The sequence below is a fragment of the Mya arenaria genome, chromosome 4 (genome assembly GCF_026914265.1).
Source record: "Mya arenaria isolate MELC-2E11 chromosome 4, ASM2691426v1".
Taxonomy (NCBI): domain Eukaryota; kingdom Metazoa; phylum Mollusca; class Bivalvia; order Myida; family Myidae; genus Mya; species Mya arenaria.
Genome location: NC_069125.1, coordinates 11,457,334 through 11,477,744, shown reverse-complemented (window position 1 = coordinate 11,477,744; position 20,411 = coordinate 11,457,334). Strand labels below are relative to the sequence as shown.

Genomic DNA, 20,411 nt, shown 5'->3' with positions numbered 1-20,411 from the left:
CATATATTGTTTTACTGTTGAAATTTAGTCGTATTACTAACTTTTATGTACAACCACCAAACAGCAACTCGCAGATACCCGTTTGAGCAAAATATTCTAAATTCAAACATAAGACAATTCAATTTTAATAGGTTTAATAAGTTTAAAATAAATATATTTTCAGAGGTTATTAACATATTTCGGTCCAACATAACTTTTTTCTGTAACGTGATTCAATTAGTATTTACAGCAGAGCACTGTTTATCACTTTTGATGCATTCGGAGCACCTCGGCCAATTTTCATCGAAAACAACCTCGGATGTATTTGGACGGTTTACGATGTCAAAAACCTTTACATTTTACTACGCTGCAAGTAGATCGCGTAGTAATTTTAATTTAGCAATTCAACTTTGTGACTTTACTCTTAGGAATCTCAATTATGTATGCAACAATACACATCACTGGCAAGTATTTCAAACTAGGATTTAAACTACTATAAATGATTAATACTATTATCTAAAAAAATACTAACTACTTCTACTGATGTACCGGCATGTAACCTAGGTTGTTTTCGATGGAAAATGACCGGGGTGTTCCGAATAATGTGTTATCATTGTAACAAACGTTTTATTTACATTTTAACAAAATAATTTGTTTCGATGCCTGACTCGACGAACATAAACGAGTTCCTTTAAACCAAAAGCTTGTCTGTCAGAACAAACAAGAAATAATGCTATTAAAATATTGGTTTATATTATATTACACAAAGCCAAACTAATGTGCATTTTATCAAACGAAATCTTTTTCGTCCATTGTTTTCACGTTATCACTCCTAGTCTTTTCAAGTGCTCACAAGGACAAGCAATACTGCCCTGAATTTGGATAGATTGAGGAAAAATGGAAAACCAGCACAGTGTAAGTGTTAAGTAAACAAACAAATTAGGTAATTAAATAAGGAAAGGAGGAACGGGCGAGGCGAGCTAGTCGTACTAAGTTTCAAGATTTTACCCAACATGTTTAAAATATCTTATAGCTAAAAGGCGCGTAGCTGCCTATACGCGAGTGCGCGGCTGAATACACATGATTCTGACAAAAAAAACAGCCAAAATTGCAGTATGCGTACTTGACTACATGATTCTAAAACCGTCCATTTTCTAGTCCTAAGTAAAGCAACTCAGAACGCCCAGAATGCACAAGACTGCACCATGGTTTTCAAAATAATCCGAGGGGGCATGTCCCTGGACCCCCCCCCCCTTGCATAATTATATGAATCCACATGAATAAAGGGCTAGCTACGCCCCTGGTGTATAACCTGTTTCGCTTTCTCCGCCCAGCTTGATCTTTGAGATTGTATCTTATATGTTGTAAATGTCTTAGACCCAATTTGAGAAGGCGGGGAACCAAATTAAATGTCATTTCTGTAAAATTGTTAAACTACAAATCTTAATAACGACTAGTCTTGGTACTAATCAAAGACTGAAAATGTAGGTTGTAATTCAACAATAATCTCTGCTGCCTACCAAATGTACGCATTTTAAATGATTGTAAATGTTCATGTTCATTGTACATGTATAGATTATGTTTGTATATTTTCTATATGTTCGAGAGGACCTAAATGCATTGTTAGAATAATCGGTAGTTGAGGTATGGCCACTTAAATAATTTATAATTAAAAACAATATGCAACCACAGATATGGCACTTGAGTTGCTTTTGCCAACCGAGGGAGACAAGAACTAGTCTCACCCCGCCCCCCAATTTGAATTATTACCCGTCTTTGGGAAACTTCCCCCAGGCAAATCTACCACCAATAATGACCCTCATTGCCCTCCCTCTAAGAGTGCGGACTCTGCAGACCCCACCGGCGGTGTGACTACATCATCCTCTGAATTAGGCACCTTAACCTTCATATTTGCCCCATTTTCAGTTAGAGATACCATGACAACGAATGGTTGAACCTGTACCAGGCGTGGATCAGACACAGAAACAGCCTGTTTGGCCAAACGTTACCTGGGAGAATTCTCTGAACTTTATTTTGGGCCCGGAGACTGTTCAGCCTCGGCAAAAATGAAATCTCTACTCTTGTACGACAGATAAAGCACCCATCCCTTTTCCAAAAGGACGGACCCCCGAACGTGCCCCACCCCTCTCGAAGTTACTACCAGAGGAAGCATTTCTACCTCTCTGAGCTAACCATTTGACCGACAAATTGGCATTATTTGCACAAACAAACCTAGCTACCCGCCTCTCAGACTTCAAATACTTTCCAATTAGAGGACCATCAAACTTTACCCCCACGGTTTATCTAACTTGGGCCTTCCTAACTTTCGCCCCCGGGGCTGCATGATTCAGGTTCAACCATCTTGTCATTATGAACCACGTCAAATCTCCCCCTTCGTGCGTACTCTTACGAATTCCTATTAGGGCTTGGCCACCTCCAATTCCCTTGGTCGGCCTCCTGGTGTTACCAGAAAATCCGATAAGTTCAAGTTCAACCCAGCCGGTAGAGTCGTAGGAATATAAGTAATCCCCTAACATGTGTCTTAACCACTACCTACAGGTGTGAAACTCAGATATCTCCTCTCAGATTATATAAACCCATAGAACCATGCAATCACCCACAGGGGTCATATTCCCCCGCGTATTCCGCCCCATAGCTCGCGGTCCATTGTCGGAGTCAAGGTAAAAACCCTAAGTTAACACCCGATCCTGGACGTGGCGAACCAATAGCAACATTTTAATGCCCAATTCTCTGCACTGCTGACCCGATTCCCCTGATGCGGTACATGACACATTGCCCTAACCGGTACTTGGGATCTGTATGACTGAGATAGATCCCGAGGATAATTCAGGTATTCACAAAATGACTAAAAGAAATACAACTATTTTACAAGCTCGCCTCATCAAAACACATTATTCAACAAAAAGTATCTTAACTGGTGCATATTGCCATAGTGGTTAAGTGTTCAGAGTTTCATGCAAATATTATCTATTATCTATTTCAATCATGTTATGATATACACTGGAGTATACACTTTATATAGCATTCTGTGTTTAAACATGAGCCAGTAAAAGTAAAAATAAATGTATTTAGAAATATCAAAAGATTCACATAATTTCTATAAAAGATAGTATGAAGGTTTACATGATCAACAATGGTAGTGTGTGTTTTATATTTTATATTTAAGTTTGAATAAATGTATCATTTCAATTTTCTTATATAATTCAAAAGTGTTTTAATCCTTAGAGGAAACATGTACAACTGGATATACATCACAGTTGAAACTGTATAAAAATACATATATTTTTGAAAAATCTAATGCTAATGGCTTTTAAATGCAAAATCAAACTTAAAAAAAGGAAAAAGAAATTTCAAATATTAAATGAAGATTACACACAAATGCCTCACTGCCTATTTAACCGTTTAAAGTATTATGTTGTATTGGGATATGCAATTAATTTCAGGTTCTGTTTAAATATATCTGTAGTTATCTGTTGGGTCTGGTATCTCCAGTGTATGTAGGTATAATGTACTGTTCTGACAAAGTCTCCTAAATCACACTGGAACCTTTAAGGTGAGTATCTTGAAGACTGACTCTGGGCATATTCTAGATGTTTGAAACATTGTGATTTCTCAGTGTCCTGAAAAAGACAAAAAGTTATAAAATATTGTTTAATACAGCACAATATAATACATTTATGAAAACGCCTTTTAATGGTTAAACTACAAGTAACACATAATTTACATTCCCATTTTTTCAACTGAAATAGTATGCATATTTTATGATAATTATTGTCTTTTGAAAAAAGAAATAAGTGGGGTATTTAAGAAAACATGTAAACACCATTCTGGTCACATTTTATTTCTTGTTTAATGTTCATATAAGTTAAATAACAATTATGTTATACCAGTTAACTGCTCAAAGTAAGATGCCCAACATCATCTTATTGTATTATTCATAAAATTTGTTTATATCCTATTGCATTTTATCATTTCCTACCTACTTTTACACTGCCCTCCATTGCCATCTTGAAGCATTCCTGGTAGTTTTTTTTTATCATAAGCCTGAACTAATTAACTAAAACAAATATTTAACAAGCAAAAAAACTAAATAAATGAAAACATATTATATCAATAAGCATTTGCACATAGCCTGTACATTAACTGCAGATATATAATATGGTTTTGCAGTTCAGTTTCTACATTAGTCCTTATGTGTTCATATGTTGAATATACCTCTTATATTATTCATAAAACCAACATTAGAATTTAATTCCCTTTTCCATACCATTATTAAACAGAGGTCAATGAAGAGCACAGCATTTTCCACCAAGACCATGACACTTCTGCTGTCAATTTTCATTTCAGTTTTTATTGTACACTTGGCATCAAATGGTATGACTGAAAAAGACAAGATTTAACCTTTGTCAGTTGAAAACTCACATATGTACTATACTACAGAGTTCTACATAAACCATAGGATACCTTACTAAAACAAGTTTCAATTACAAGTAAAGGTGAACTAAAATGATTACGTTGTCACCTAAAAGTGTTCATGGTATTAAAGTAGTCAATAATTAACTTATTTGTTGTGACAGTGTTGTTTACATTACTGTACAGTATATTTATATATATTTAGCATCAGTTTTAGATTAGTTCTGGCTTCCATAACTTTAATGTTGATATTTATTTTTTTGATGTTTACAACACATTAAAGTTATGGCGTAACCCCCATAGTAAAGTCAACCAGAATCAATTGAGTGTGATGATGCAATGCAGTCACATGACCATGATGACGTCGATGGATTCTATTTATAGCATCAGATTCACATTGTTCATTTAGTCGAATCCAATTGCAGTAAGGCTGAAAATACCTTTTGATAAGTAAAAACAATTTATTTATTCCAAATTTGTTATAAGTTATTTACTTATTATTCGAAATAGAAAAAATAACAGCAAAATAAACACTACATTTGTGAGGTCAAATGTAGGTCACATGGGTATTTTCTGAAAATCTTGGTGTCACGTGATTAAATTTGAACACAACTATGACCTAGATTTAAGGAATGCTTGTAATAGGATTTATTAAAATGCTAAATCAACTATCTTTAAAGCGTTTTTTGGTTTTGAAAATGTGTTTGTGAACTACATTTTACTTCATTTACCTGAGGATACAGTTATTTTGTGTGTACAATGCATACAAGTGAAATAACAGCGTGACATAAAAATGTCACGAATTCTGGTAGGGTTTGGATACGGCGTTCTGAAGTTCTTTAGCTAGTTTAAGATGTGCAAAAATAAGAAAAATAATAATGTTATATCATGACATGATAAAATTGTAACACTGTTTAATAATTCACTGACTACATGCCACAAAGACCGGTAATATTACAACAAAATATGTACAGACATTTATTTATCCGAATTAAAAACCATCCGAAATAGAAGAATTTCAAGAAAATGTTTTACATAACATATAAAACAGCAATGGAACCAAATCAAATTCTACATCATATTCAATGTTTTAGATGTACACAATATCAGCACATTTACTAAATATAACAAAAAGCTTACATCTTCTACAGTTAAAATCCTTTTTTTTTGACAGAACGGCGAAAATAGAACATTGTCGTACTGTTTTCAGCTATTTTTAGACATAGTTTATAAATTCCACACCAGCGAATATGCTACACGCAATATTAAACTCTCAAATGTTGGTAAAAAGTAAAAGTATACTTTGATATGGCGAAAATCTTCATCCGCCATCTTGATCGTTAAGTTAACGAGTGCCTCTTACTGGTCGTAGGTTTACGAGCAAAATTAACGAAAAAGCAGGTGCACGTTGCGTCTCTGAAACGGTGCCGATCGGTAATTTTGGTCGTACTACCAAAATCAGCTAACGATCGCCTTAACGATCGTCTCTGAAACGCGCCCCTGGTGATCAATACCGAGATTCACTGTTATATACACCATGCGCTCCATACCGAGATCCACTGTTACATACACCATGTGATCAATACCGAGATTAACTGTTATATACACCATGCGATACATACCGAGATTCACTGTTACATTCATCATGCGTTTAATACCGAGATTCACTGTTATATACACCATGCGTTCAATACCGAGATCTATGTTACATAAACCATGCGATCAATACCGAGATAAACAGTTACTTACACCATGCGATCCATACCGAGATTCACTGTTACATACATCATGCGATCTATACCGAGATTCACTGTTATATACACCATTTGATCCATACCGAGATTCACTGTTATATACATCATGCAATCAATACCGAGATTCATTGTTATATACACCATGTGGTCCATACCGAGATTCACTGCTATATACACCATGTGATCCCTACCGTGATTCACTGTTATATACACCATGTGATCCATACCAAGATTCACTGTTATATACATCATGTGATCCATACCGAGATTCACTGTTACATACACCATGTGATCAATACCGAGATTCACTGTTATATACACCATGTGATCAATACCGAGATTCACTGTTATATACACCATGTGATCAATACCGAGATTCACTGTTATATACACCATGTGATCAATACCGAGATTCACTGTTATATACACCATGTTATCCATACCAAGATTCACTGTTATATACATCATGTGATCCATACCGAGATTCACTGTTACATACACCATGTGATCAATACCGAGATTCACTGTTATATACGCCATGTTATCCAAACCGAGTTCTACTGTTACATACACCATGCGATACATACCGACATCTACTGTTGTATACACAATTTTATCCAAACCGAGATCTACTGTTACATACACCATGCGATTCATACCGAGATTCACTGTTATATAAACATTGTTGTCCAAACCGAGATCCACTGTTACATACACCATGCGATCCATACCGAGATCCACTGTTACATACAACATGCGATTCATACCGAGATTCACTGTTATATACACCATGCGATCAATACCGAGATTCACTGTTATATACACCATGTTATCTATACCGAGATTCACTGTTACATACACCATGTTATCTATACCGAGATTCACTGTTATATACACTATGTGATCAATACCGAGATTCACTGTTATATACACCATGTGATCAATACCGCGATTCACTGTTATATTCACCATGCGATCAATACCGAGATTCAATGTTATATACACCATGTTATCTATACCGAGATTCACTGTTACATACACCATGTTATCTATACCGAGATTCACTGTTATATACACCATTTGATCAATACCGAGATTTACTGTTATATACACCATGTGATCAATACCGAGATTCACTGTTATATATACCATGCGATCCATACCGAGATTCACTGTTACATACACCATGCGATTCATACCGAGATTCACTGTTACATACAACATGCGATCCATACCGAGATTCACTGTTATATACACCATGCGATCCATACCGAGATTCACTGTTACATACAACTTGCGATTCATACCGAGATTCACTGTTATATACACCATGCGATCCATACCGAGATTCACTGTTACATACAGCATGCGATCCATACAGAGATTCACTGTTATATACACCATGCGATCCATACCGAGATTCACTGTTACATACAACATGCGATTCATACCGAGATTCACTGTTACATACAACATGCGATTCATACCGAGATTCACTGTTATATACACCATGTGATCCATACCGAGATTCACTGTTATATACAACATAACAACAACGTCTTATGCTACCAGAATGTCTTTAGTTGGCGATAACTCTAGATCCAAGCCAAATCCAATGCAAATAGGTTATAATCACAGGTCATGTTGCAAAACGTGTATCAGATCTTTTACCTTTGGCTAATTGGAAAACCCTCATATACGGGTTCATTTGTTTTCATATTGTTAATAGACGTGAATTAAAAAAATATTTTTCTGGAATAATTAAATAAGAGATCAAGCCGATGGTGATTACTTTTTTGTAACTCTCAATAATTCAAGGCTTATGGCCTTCCACTGAGCTAAAGTGGGTGGGGAGGGCCAACACGTTTCAACAGTTCATGTCTAATAAAGTAAGAAGGACAAAATATTTTTCAGAATGTTTTGGGGTATTAAGGAGTTGAAAAAACTTTACGAAAGAAAATATCAGAATTGGAATATATAGACAAAAATGCATATTTTGTATGTTTGCATTAAACTTGCTAAATATCGAACATAAAACAAACAAAAAATGTTGTTTTTTTAAACATGTTATGTTTTGGTCCTTTAAACGGCATTTGCACTGTGGAAGGCCGTGAATAAGAGACGTCACGAAAAAGTGAATACGCTTTCTTTGTCGGGACTTTTTTTAGATAATACTGCTACTTTGCTATGTCATTATGATGTGATTGTATGTCATAATGAAATGTTTAAATGCAAAACTATAACCATCTATTGTATATCATATGAAAACCATTCAATGATTAAGCTGTTAGGCAATCCTGTTATATGGATTACATTTATTTAACTGCAATCAAATTTCCGAATATATTAAGTCTATGTTTCAAATAAAATTCACAACCTTTTTTTATATCATATTAATTTCTGAAATTCTGCCACTTGATCTGTTCGTGCTTCGTTAGAGTTATCTTTTCCAAATGATATTAATTTCAAATTAATTGTTTGTCAATACGAACATTTAATATTCTGTATTTTTACAAATCATAAGTTAAAAGGAAAAGGCCGAAATGTATTAGTCGATGCTACATGTAAGTAAATGAAATTTCTAATACAACGAGCAGTCTTCATAATAAATCTAATTAATTTATGACTTACTTAAAACTCGACCTACACTGGTTAATGCTGTGTACAAAATTAAGGTTAAACTTCCAAATTTCTTGGAGTAATATTTTATATAAATTTCTTTGAAAAACAATGAAGGTCGTGGTCTTGTTGTTAAAGCTGCACTCTCACAGATTGAACCTTTTTTTAGTTTATGTCTTGGAATGATCCAATTTGTGCGGAAATGCATGGAAACCAGTGAAAAAGACTGTTGATAAAAATCAGATCGAAGATCTTCATAATTAAGTTCAAATACTTATGTTTTAAACATTTTTCTTAAAACGTAAAGAGGGCTTTTAGCCATAAAACATTATTTTTCGAATGTCAATATGAAAATATGCGGTCTGATCTTTTGTCAGCAGTCTTATATCATTAGTTTGCAGATAATTGCGCAAAAATTGGCTCATTCCAAGACAAAAAAAAAATTAAAAAAAAAGTTGTCAAAACGGCAAATTTGTGAGAGTGCAGCCTTAAATTCGTTTTACAGTTCGTGTAATATTGCACCTCGTGGTATTAATGCATTACGATATCTAGCATGTGAACGGCTCACTATGTCTGACCTAAATATTCTCACTATGACATGATAGAAGGCGGTGATATATTTGTTAACGACGGTTGTCTTTTACGGGTGTATTTGACTTTATATTAAACATATTGAAAAAAGGCTATGTTAATGTATTCAATTTTTTATTATAAGTCCAATAAAATATTGGTTTTAAACAGGATATAAGAAAGCGTAGAAAGCGCTGGGATGAAAACACTTACGCATTGCAAACAAAAATGGGGATTTCTTTTTTTTAAATTTAATACAGCATATTATATCAGTTTGATCGAAGGGAGCATCGAACGCATGCATGAATGTTAACTTTATATTTTCAATAAGGACCGTTGTATTTATTATAACAAAACGTGTTTTATCGGTGTCAAGAACATTTGGTTTTCTTCAATCAGACAAGGAAAACTATCTTGTTTCTTAAGAGGATGTAAACATCTTGTGGATCGTTTTACGAAATGTGATGATTGTTCAACGAGCCTTGCAAACTACATTTATATTCAACATTAAACTTTGCTTTAAATGCGGAAGAGCAAGAAATCAAGACATAGTATTACCCGCTTTTGTAAAGATTTAGCAATGCGCTATAGATTGTGATGAACCACTCGTTCTAGTATTACTTTGTTGAGAACATTATGATGCTACTCTTGTTTTCACTTCTGACTACCCATTTTATGGTTGGCGTTTTTTTTTGATGGTCTGAAAGATTTACACTAGACGACACTTCATACAGTGACTTCATAAACATTGAAAGGAGAAATTGAATATACCCTTGTTGAGGGCTGCACGTCCAAATGAACCCCCATCTAATTCGAATTTTGGACACGCCCCTGATTTTACCATCGTACCCGTTTTATCGCCTCACAATTAACGACTCTCTGAATCCATTATAGATACTGTAGTAATTTTAAATTCAGAAGATATTTCAAGAGTACAGAAAACATTTCATCAGTTAACACAGTAAAATGCAGTTTTTCTTATCATTCTATATTTCTATCTCTGTTACGGTACCATATGTTAGTATTTAACATGTGTAAAACGCTGCACCATTTGCAATAAAAACTAATTAATTTGTCAAATATTTTTATATCTTTATCGGCACAGCAGCAGCGTCGTCATCATCATCATCATCATCATCATCACCATCATCATCATCATCATGATGTTTAAGTTTGTTTTAGGAAAGTTGATAAAAACTCCAAAATAAAAGTTTTCTACTATAAATGTAGAAACAAATGGTTATTACTTAAACATTTTGATTTATGAATTTAGGGAACACACGACCTTCACTGTTTTTAAACTTTGACCAAAAAAAGTGTATACATTATTCGGTTAATGGAGTAATATCTGATAAAATATCCTTGCAATGCATTCACTGTTTGTATTCCAGTTTATAAGACGTTTATATTAGATATTGTGGTATTTATGCAATGCGATACCTAACATGTGAAACTGCCACTGTCGACCGGCTCACTATTATTTATAAAAACAATATTAATATGTCATGGTTGTAGATGGCGATATATATGTTTACCACTAGCGGATGCAGGGGCGGAACGGGTGGCGGCGCACGCTCAAATTTTCCAAGTTTACTTTTAATTTCAATTAGGCGAAAAAAGTAATTTAATTAGCCCAAAATGTGCAATTTTGGACAAGAAATTGTTAACATTGTCTTCGTCGAGAACCCAAAACCCCCGCCAGGACTTTAAACCAAATAAATTGCGGTTTTGAGGGAGGGGCACAGGTCAAAGTGTTACACTCCATAGTTACGCCCCTTCTCAAGCGCAATCCTTGATTCGCCCATATTTACCCCTGTTATCTGACCTTCAGTGGTGTGTTATATGTCCTTGATATTACGTAGTCTCTTTTTTGTAAAACATGGTATTAGAAATAAGTCTAAATCATTACAATAATTTACGGAGTTAAATAGCAAACTGGGATGTTCAGCTTTTCTTCATTCTTAAAAACACGTAAAACACTCCCTTGTTCAGCAAAACTGATTTGAATTACATTATTAAATACAACTCGATCTGCAGTTATATATTTTACCTAGTTACCATAAACATTAAAGGTTTAAACAAGTAACCAAGCCTTTCCTTTGATTATTGCCCTCAACTATTAAGTTATTGGTCTGGGATGATACAATGCATTCATCTAAAAATAATATAGTTGCAACTTATTCTATTTGAACATGTTAGATGAACGTTAAAATGATGAATTGGAAGGGCTTAAACTAATGTTGTTATAATGTGCTAGTCAAATCCGTTAGTTCTCTTTGTGTGAGTTCTTTGTATGTGTTTGTATTTGTTTGTCCTGGTGTTTACAAATCACATATGTTATTAGATTAGATAAAACTTGAAAATTCATTGCACCCGATATCCTGGAAAAAAAAACATTAAAATAACTATGTCGAAAGAACGCCTAGGAAAAAATAACGATCAAACATAAACTTGTTTAAGATTTCCTAAAACGAACATTTTAAGTTAAGTACCATCGAAGTGAGAATTTAAAGAATGTAATACGATATTCCGTCCAGCAATCTTCCCTTTTTATTGAGATGTTAGCGGACAAAGAAATATCGTATACCCAATGTTTTTGTTGTATTGCTGTATTAAAGTGAACCTTTAGATTGTTCAGTCTGGGACGTTATCTCCATCATAACAAAACGTGATTTACATCTGTGTCAAGGACATTTGGTTTTCTAAAATAAAACAAGGAAAACTATCTAGTTTCTCAGGATGATGTAAACATGCTGTAGATCGTCTTACAAACCGAGACATTTATATTCAACATGAAACGTACTTTAAAATGCGAGAATAAGAGATACAAAACAATTTTAGATTTTGAGTTTGAAACGGGTTTTTTATTATTACAATGAAGCGTGAATGTTACCTGTGTCAATGGTAAAAGTTGTAAACGTTGTTTATTTTCACTCTTGTCGATCTTAGGAAGAAAAATAATTTAATTTAATCAGTCAAGGGAAACTATCTGTTTTTTTAAGATGATGTACCGAACCATGCAAACTACTTTTATAGCCTACATGTGCATGAATAGTAGCTTAAATTGCGAAACTTAGTTTCCGCGGTTGCCAAAGTTCAAGTTTAGCATTTAACCAAAGATGGTCTTGAAAAACAATAGGACACTCTTTAATCTATTGTAAAATACTGACTTAACATTTCGACGTACCTTATACCGAAAAAAGGATAAACATCGATGCATTTATTACAGCTGATGTATCATAAAGTAAGAGTTAGATAAACTAATTGGCGGTTCAAAGAGTTGGGTGTGACGCGTGACCCAAGTGAAGGTGCGTTCATGTCAGTATGATAACAAAAACACCAATCGTGCATTAGTTTAGCCTTAAACCGAATGAAATATCTCGAAGGAGATACCAAAATCATAATTGCAGTATATTTATTTGGGTTCCTGGGGTAGGGGGCATATGCAAAATGCGCACCCTCTATATTCAAATCCTAGACTCGCCGCTAATTACCAGTTACCATTGCACCATACCACGCAAATAACATCACGTGACTCATTTGGAATGTGCTGCATGCTCTATTTATATTTTATAAAGTTACAGCGCAGCAAATCAGCATAAACGTTAAGGTATACAGTTGATGAAATTGTTTAGATAAAATGAACACGCGATTTAAATGGTTTTGTTTTCAAACACAATTTTAATTTATATACTTATTTTAAGTATATACTAAAATGCAATATTTTCCACTCAATTCAAATTATAATTTAACATTCATCAACAGCATCATCATCATCATCATCATAAGCAGCAGCAGCAGCAGCAGCATAGCAGCATAGAAAGTGTAAATACTCTATGCGGATCATAATGTCATGCTATAGTATGCATCCACCTAATGAACAGTTCCGTCGGTGTCTCAAGTTTGAAAGTTAAGTCGGTGTCTGGATATTCTGTCATTGATTCAGCCGCTCATTCGTCTTTTCAATCTCCCGCTTATTCTGCCATTGACTTAGTTTCTCATTCATCCTTTCACTTTCCTGCTCATTTTGTCATTTAATCAGCCGCTCATTTATCCTTTCACTCTCCTGCTCGTTGAGTTATTGACTCAGCCGTTCACAAATCCTTTCACTCTCCCGCTCACTCTATCATATATTAAGCCGCCCATTAATCCTTTCACTCCCTTGCATATTCTGTCATTGACACAGCCGCTCATTTATTTTTTCACTCTCCAACTCATTATGCCATTGACTCGGCTGCTCATTCATCCTTTAACTATCCCGCTTTTCTGCCATTGACTCAGCCGCTCATTCATCCTTTGACTCTCCCGCTTTTTATGCCATTGACTCGGCCGCTCATTCATCCTTTAACTATCCCGCTTTTTCTGCCATTGACTCGGCCGCTCATTCATCCTTTGACTATCCCGCTTTTTCTGCCATTGACTCGGCCGCTCATTCATCCTTTAACTATCCCGCTTTTTCTGCCATTGACTCGGCCGCTCATTTATCTTTTAACTATCCCGCTTTTTCTGCCATTGACTCAGCCGCTCATTCATCCTTTCAATCTCCCTCTTATTCTGCTATTGACTCAGCCGCTCATTCATCCTTTCAATCTACCTCTTATTCTGCCATTGACTCAGCCGCCCATTAATCCTTGTCACTCTCCCAAATATTATGTCCTTGAATCAGCCACCATTCATTCTTTAACTCTCCTGCTCATTATGTTATTGACTCAGCCGCTCATTCACCATTTCACTCTCCTGCTCATTTTGTCATTTGGCGTATATTTTATCCTTTCACTCTCCTGATCAATAAAGTCTTTGACTCAGCCGCTATTTCATCCTTTCACTCTCCTGATTAGTAAAGCCTTTGACTCAGCCGCTATTTCATCCTTTCACTCTTCTGCTTATTCTGTCATTGTCTCAGTCACTCTATCAACCATTCACTCTCCTGCTTATTATGTCATTGACTTAGCCACTGTTTCATCCCTTCACTCTTCTGCTTATTATGTCATTGTCTCAGCCACTCTTTCAACCATTCACTCTCCTGCTCATTATGTCATTGACTTAGCCACTGTTTCATCCTTTCACTCTCCCGCTCAATCTGCCATTGAATCAGCCGCTCATTCAGCCTTTCAAACTCCCTCTTTATTCTGTCATTGACTCAGCCATTCTTTTATCCGTCACTATCCTTTACATTCTGACATTGACTCGGCCGCTCATTTATCCTTTCACACTCCTGCTATATCTGCTATTGACTCAGTCGCTCATTTATCCTTTCACTCACCTGCTTATTATGTCATTGACTCATCCGTTCATTCATCCTTTCACTCTTCTGCTTATTCTGTCATTGTCTCAGTCACTCTATCAACCATTCACTCTCCTGCTTATTATGTCATTGACTTAGCCACTGTTTCATCCCTTCACTCTTCTGCTTATTATGTCATTGTCTCAGCCACTCTTTCAACCATTCACTCTCCTGCTCATTATGTCATTGACTTAGCCACTGTTTCATCCTTTCACTCTCCCGCTCAATCTGCCATTGAATCAGCCGCTCATTCAGCCTTTCAAACTCCCTCTTTATTCTGTCATTGACTCAGCCATTCTTTTATCCGTCACTATCCTTTACATTCTGACATTGACTCGGCCGCTCATTTATCCTTTCACACTCCTGCTATATCTGCTATTGACTCAGTCGCTCATTTATCCTTTCACTCACCTGCTTATTATGTCATTGACTCAGCCGTTCATTCATCCTTTCACTCTTCTGCTTATTCTGTCATTGTCTCAGTCACTCTATCAACCATTCACTCTCCTGCTTATTATGTCATTGACTTAGCCACTGTTTCATCCCTTCACTCTTCTGCTTATTATGTCATTGTCTCAGCCACTCTTTCAACCATTCACTCTCCTGCTCATTATGTCATTGACTTAGCCACTGTTTCATCCTTTCACTCTCCCGCTCAATCTGCCATTGAATCAGCCGCTCATTCAGCCTTTCAAACTCCCTCTTTATTCTGTCATTGACTCAGCCATTCTTTTATCCGTCACTATCCTTTACATTCTGACATTGACTCGGCCGCTCATTTATCCTTTCACACTCCTGCTATATCTGCTATTGACTCAGTCGCTCATTTATCCTTTCACTCACCTGCATATTATGTCATTGACTCAGCCGTTCATTCATCCTTTCACTCATCTGCTCATTATGTCATTATCTCAGTCGCATATTCATCCTTTCACTCTCCTGCATACTCTGACATTGACACAGCCGCTCCTCCATCTTTTCACTTTTCTGCATACTCTGTCATTGACTAAGCCGCTTATTCATCCATTTACTCTCCCGCTCATTATGCCATTGAATCGGCCGCTTATTCCCCCTAAACTCAGCCTCTCGTTCCCCATTTACTCAGCCGCTCATTCTTCTATTTATTTAGTCGCTCATTCTGTAATTGACTCCGCCGCTCAATCATCCTTGCACTTTCCCGCTTAATCAGTGTGTCACACACCTCTCTTAATCGTTTACTTAACGACTGTTATCTGGTGTTAGTATTCTATACATGTAATAAGAAACAATCTACCATGCATAACCTACATAGCAAATAACGTTTCTCGTAATCTATTATTTTAAGAAAACTACCAAGCGTGTCCTTCTCTTCTGTTTAATAATATAAAATATGCCATGCTTTACCAAATGCGCCAATGCAGTAGCACCTATTATGTCATGATATGCAATCTGTCATGCTCTTACTAAATCGCAAATAATGCACAACCTATTACGAGCGTATATCTGGGTATACAATCTGTCATACACTTACTACACTTCCAAATTCCGAAATGAGTCGTCATTATCGTCATTTAATATTTCTTAACAATATTAAATGACAATAATGACGACTCATTTCGGAATTTGGCATTTGGTAAAAAATAAAGCATCTGACAAAACATGAAATCGAGGAAATGAAACAATAAGATATTGTCGTGCAGTCAGCAACGTCCAAAAGAAAGAGCTCAGTTCAATACAAAGTCTTCTCGCGTCCTCTGGCTTTTCTTCCGCGAAAGTTCTCATTGCTAAACACGTTACCTCACCCACCGCCACTTTCCTTTCATCTAATGTTAACTTCAAAAGAAGTGACAATGTACTTGCTGATTTGTCCAACACCGTATTCCAACATGTTTCATACACCAACTAATCCTTCAACATTGCGCTTAACAAGTAAATTGACTGGAATTTCTCTCCAATTTGAAAACTCGTACCTAACAAACGCTAGTATCGCGTAATATTGCGAGATATAATGAGAACTTTTTAGGTGGCGATATTTTTTTATGTTTTCTGATTATTCCTAATTTTTCATAATTCCAGTTGTTGTTTTTTCTAGCGGTAATACAGTTATAATACGTTGTTAAAATATACTTTCCTTGAAAATATTGAAATTAAACCCATAAATAAGAAACTATGTTTTCCGCGCATTCATTGTTTTATAGATTTAGGTTACTGTAGCTGTTCGAATTTACCCACCGTTAAGAACAAAGAGAGGAAGAAAAAAAAGAAAATGCTCTTGAATAATCTATTTATTTTAGCCAAAATGTTCATTTAAATAAATGTAAATATAAGTACAGTATTAAAATTCGACTTTTTGCATTTCATTGGGTTATTGTATGCAATGGCGCAGTTCAAAATGCTGGTGGAGTCCTTCGGATTCCATCCATTTTGAACCATTGCATTTCATACCCCAATAAAATGCAAAACGTCGAGTTTAAATCCTTAAATAATGGTTTATAATCTGTCATGCATTTACTACACTGCAAATAATGTACCACCTATTATACCATGGTGTATAATATGCCATGCACTTATTACACCTCAAATGATGCACCACCTATTACATCCTGATTTACAATCTGCTGTCATGTATTAAATCATAATATACAATCTGGCATGTACTTACTACACCGCAAATGATACACCATCTATTAAATCATAATATACAATCTGTCATGCACTTACTATACCTCAAATGATGCACCACCTATCAAATCATAATATACAATCTGTCATGTATTAACTACACCGCAAATGATGTTCCACCTTTTTAATCATGATACACAATCTGGCATGTATTTATTACACCGCAAATGATGTACCACCTATTTTATCATGATACACAATCTGTCATGTACTTACTACACCGCAAATGATGCAACACCTATTTTATCATGATATACAATCTGTCATGTATTTACTACACCGCAAATGATGCAACACCTATTTTATCATGATATACAATCTGGCATGTACTTACTACACCGCAAATGATGTACCACCTATTTTATCATGATACACAATCTGTCATGTACTTACTACACCGCAAATGATGCAACACCTATTTTATCATGATATACAAACTGTCATGTATTTATTACACCGCAAATGATGTACCACCTATTTTATCATGATACACAATCTGTCATGTACTTACTACACCGCAAATGATGCAACACCTATTTTATCATGATACACAATCTGGCATGTATTTATTACACCGCAAATGATGTACCACCTATTTTATCATGATACACAATCTGGCATGTATTTATTACACCGCAAATGATGCAACACCTATTTTATCATGATATACAAACTGTCATGTACTTACTACACCGCAAATGATGCAACACCTATTTTATCATGATATACAAACTGTCATGTATTTATTACACCGCAAATGATGTACCACCTATTTTATCATGATACACAATCTGGCATGTATTTATTACACCGCAAATGATGCAACACCTATTTTATCATGATATACAAACTGTCATGTACTTACTACACCGCAAATGATGCAACACCTATTTTATCATGATATACAAACTGTCATGTATTTATTACACCGCAAATGATGTACCACCTATTTTATCATGATACACAATCTGGCATGTATTTATTACACCGCAAATGATGTATCACCTATTTTATCATGATACACAAACTGTCATGTACTTACTACACCGCAAATGATACAACACCTATTTTATCATGATACACAATCTGTCATGTACTTACTACACCGCAAATGATGCAACACCTATTTTATCATGATACACAATCTGGCATGTATTTATTACACCGCAAATGATGCAACACCTCTTTATCATGATACACAATCTGGCATGTATTTATTACACCGCAAATGATGCAACACCTATTTTATCATGATACACAATCTGGCATGTATTTATTACACCGCAAATGATGCAACACCTCTTTATCATGATACACAATCTGGCATGTATTTATTACACCGCAAATGATGTATCACCTATTTTATCATGATACACAAACTGTCATGTACTTACTACACCGCAAATGATGCAACACCTATATTATCATGATACACAATCTGGCATGTATTTACTACACCGCAAATGATACAACACCTATTTTATCATGATACACAATCTGGCATGTATTTATTACACCGCAAATGATGCAACACCTTTTAAATCATGATATACAATCTGGCATGTACTTACTACACCGCAAATGATGCAACACCTTTTAAATCATGATATACAATCTGGCATGTATTTACTACACCGCAAATGATGTTCCACCTTTTTAATCATGATATACAATCTGGCATGTATTTACTACACCGCAAATGATGTACCACCTTTTTAATCATGATATACAATCTGGCATGTACTTACTACACCGCAAATGATGTACCACCTTTTTAATCATGATATACAATCTGGCATGTACTTACTACACCGCAAATGATGTTCCACCTTTTTAATCATGATATACAATCTGGCATGTATTTACTACACCGCAAATGATGTACCACCTTTTTAATCATGATATACAATCTGGCATGTACTTACTACACCGCAAATGATGCACCACCTGATACATCCTGATATACAATTTGGCGTGATCTTACAACTCCGCGAATAATATACCAGCTATTACATCATGATATACAATCTATCATTCACTTACTACACCGCAAATGATGCACCACTTATTACATCATGATATACAATCTGTCATGTACTAACTACTCCACAAATTATATACAACTTATTATAACACACTCTAAATGTGTATATAAAAGTGATATATCACTGAAAACGTTAACACTATTATTTGTTAAGTATTCGCATGTGTTAATCTTTTTTAAAGGTTCACAATGGCCGAGAGTATCGAGGCAAGACGGGAAAACTGGCTGAGAGTTGTCTGGGGACTCCTGTACGTGAGAGAAGGACTGCAGGGATACGTGGATACAAAAAGCGAACAGCAATATCAAGCGTTTAAGAAAAACGTCATTGGAAAGTGCAATAACCAAACATGTGATAAATGTCAGTTTAACAGTAAATGCCCAAACGGCATGACTAAAAAGACTGGTAAATCACCATTTAGACCGGGCCATTTCTGTGACGAAATGAACAAAGAGGTACAAAATAACCATGTAAAATACACTCCATTCTTGGTAAATACAGACTCTACAAAATGGCTGGATCCACAACTGGGTCATTGGGAGGTGACAAAGTGCTATCTTAGTACATCCGGCTATATGGATAAGACGGGACCAAATCACGTAGACGCTTCTGGACTTCTGAGCATCTGCATTAACAGTTCGTTTATCAAACAACACATATCAAACATTCAACAATTTGAAGAGGTAAGCTGTTTGGACATCTAATTAAAAGCCTAAGCCTAAGTGTTAACATGTATTTATAGATGATACTCTAGTGCATCTAAGAGCATTTCATGTTTATATACGTTCATTATTGTTAAACATATATTTTGCAATAAGTTATTTATATAAACATGTATTTGACGAGCCGTTTTTAAGAAACCCACGCTTTCATATTGACATAGCTTGTCAGCTTGATTAGCAGGAGTTCATTAATCTGCTTGAGCAAATAGATAATACAAGATGTTGCCAACGCTTATTTCACGGGCAATTGGAACCCTACGAGCATTGTGATCTTTGTGGAAATGTACTTCTAGCGACGGTGTAGCAAGTGCTTGTCCACGAGGCATCGAGATTCGATTTCGCTCTT

The 20,411-nt window shown here is 35.5% G+C and overlaps 1 protein-coding gene and 1 long non-coding RNA gene across 4 annotated transcripts in view; one reads left to right on the top strand and one right to left on the bottom strand.

Moving 5' to 3' along the window:
- Nucleotides 1-20,411, top strand: part of LOC128230097 (uncharacterized) — a 34,778-nt gene that overhangs the window by 4,235 nt on the left and 10,132 nt on the right. For both annotated transcript variants that reach the window (XM_052942108.1, XM_052942107.1), the window contains exon 2: nt 19,528-20,026. In XM_052942108.1, the coding sequence (XP_052798068.1) occupies nt 19,528-20,026 (499 nt within the window). The remainder of the gene's footprint in view (nt 1-19,527; nt 20,027-20,411) is intronic.
- LOC128230110 (uncharacterized) lies at nt 2,942-5,691 on the bottom strand. 2 transcript variants are annotated; one of them, XR_008260174.1, is made up of 4 exons: nt 5,554-5,691; nt 4,268-4,380; nt 3,984-4,044; nt 2,942-3,620 (listed from the first exon to the last, which is right to left on the bottom strand). It is a non-coding gene; the product is annotated as an uncharacterized LOC128230110 (long non-coding RNA). The 2 variants fall into 2 exon arrangements; XR_008260173.1 differs by lacking the exon at nt 3,984-4,044.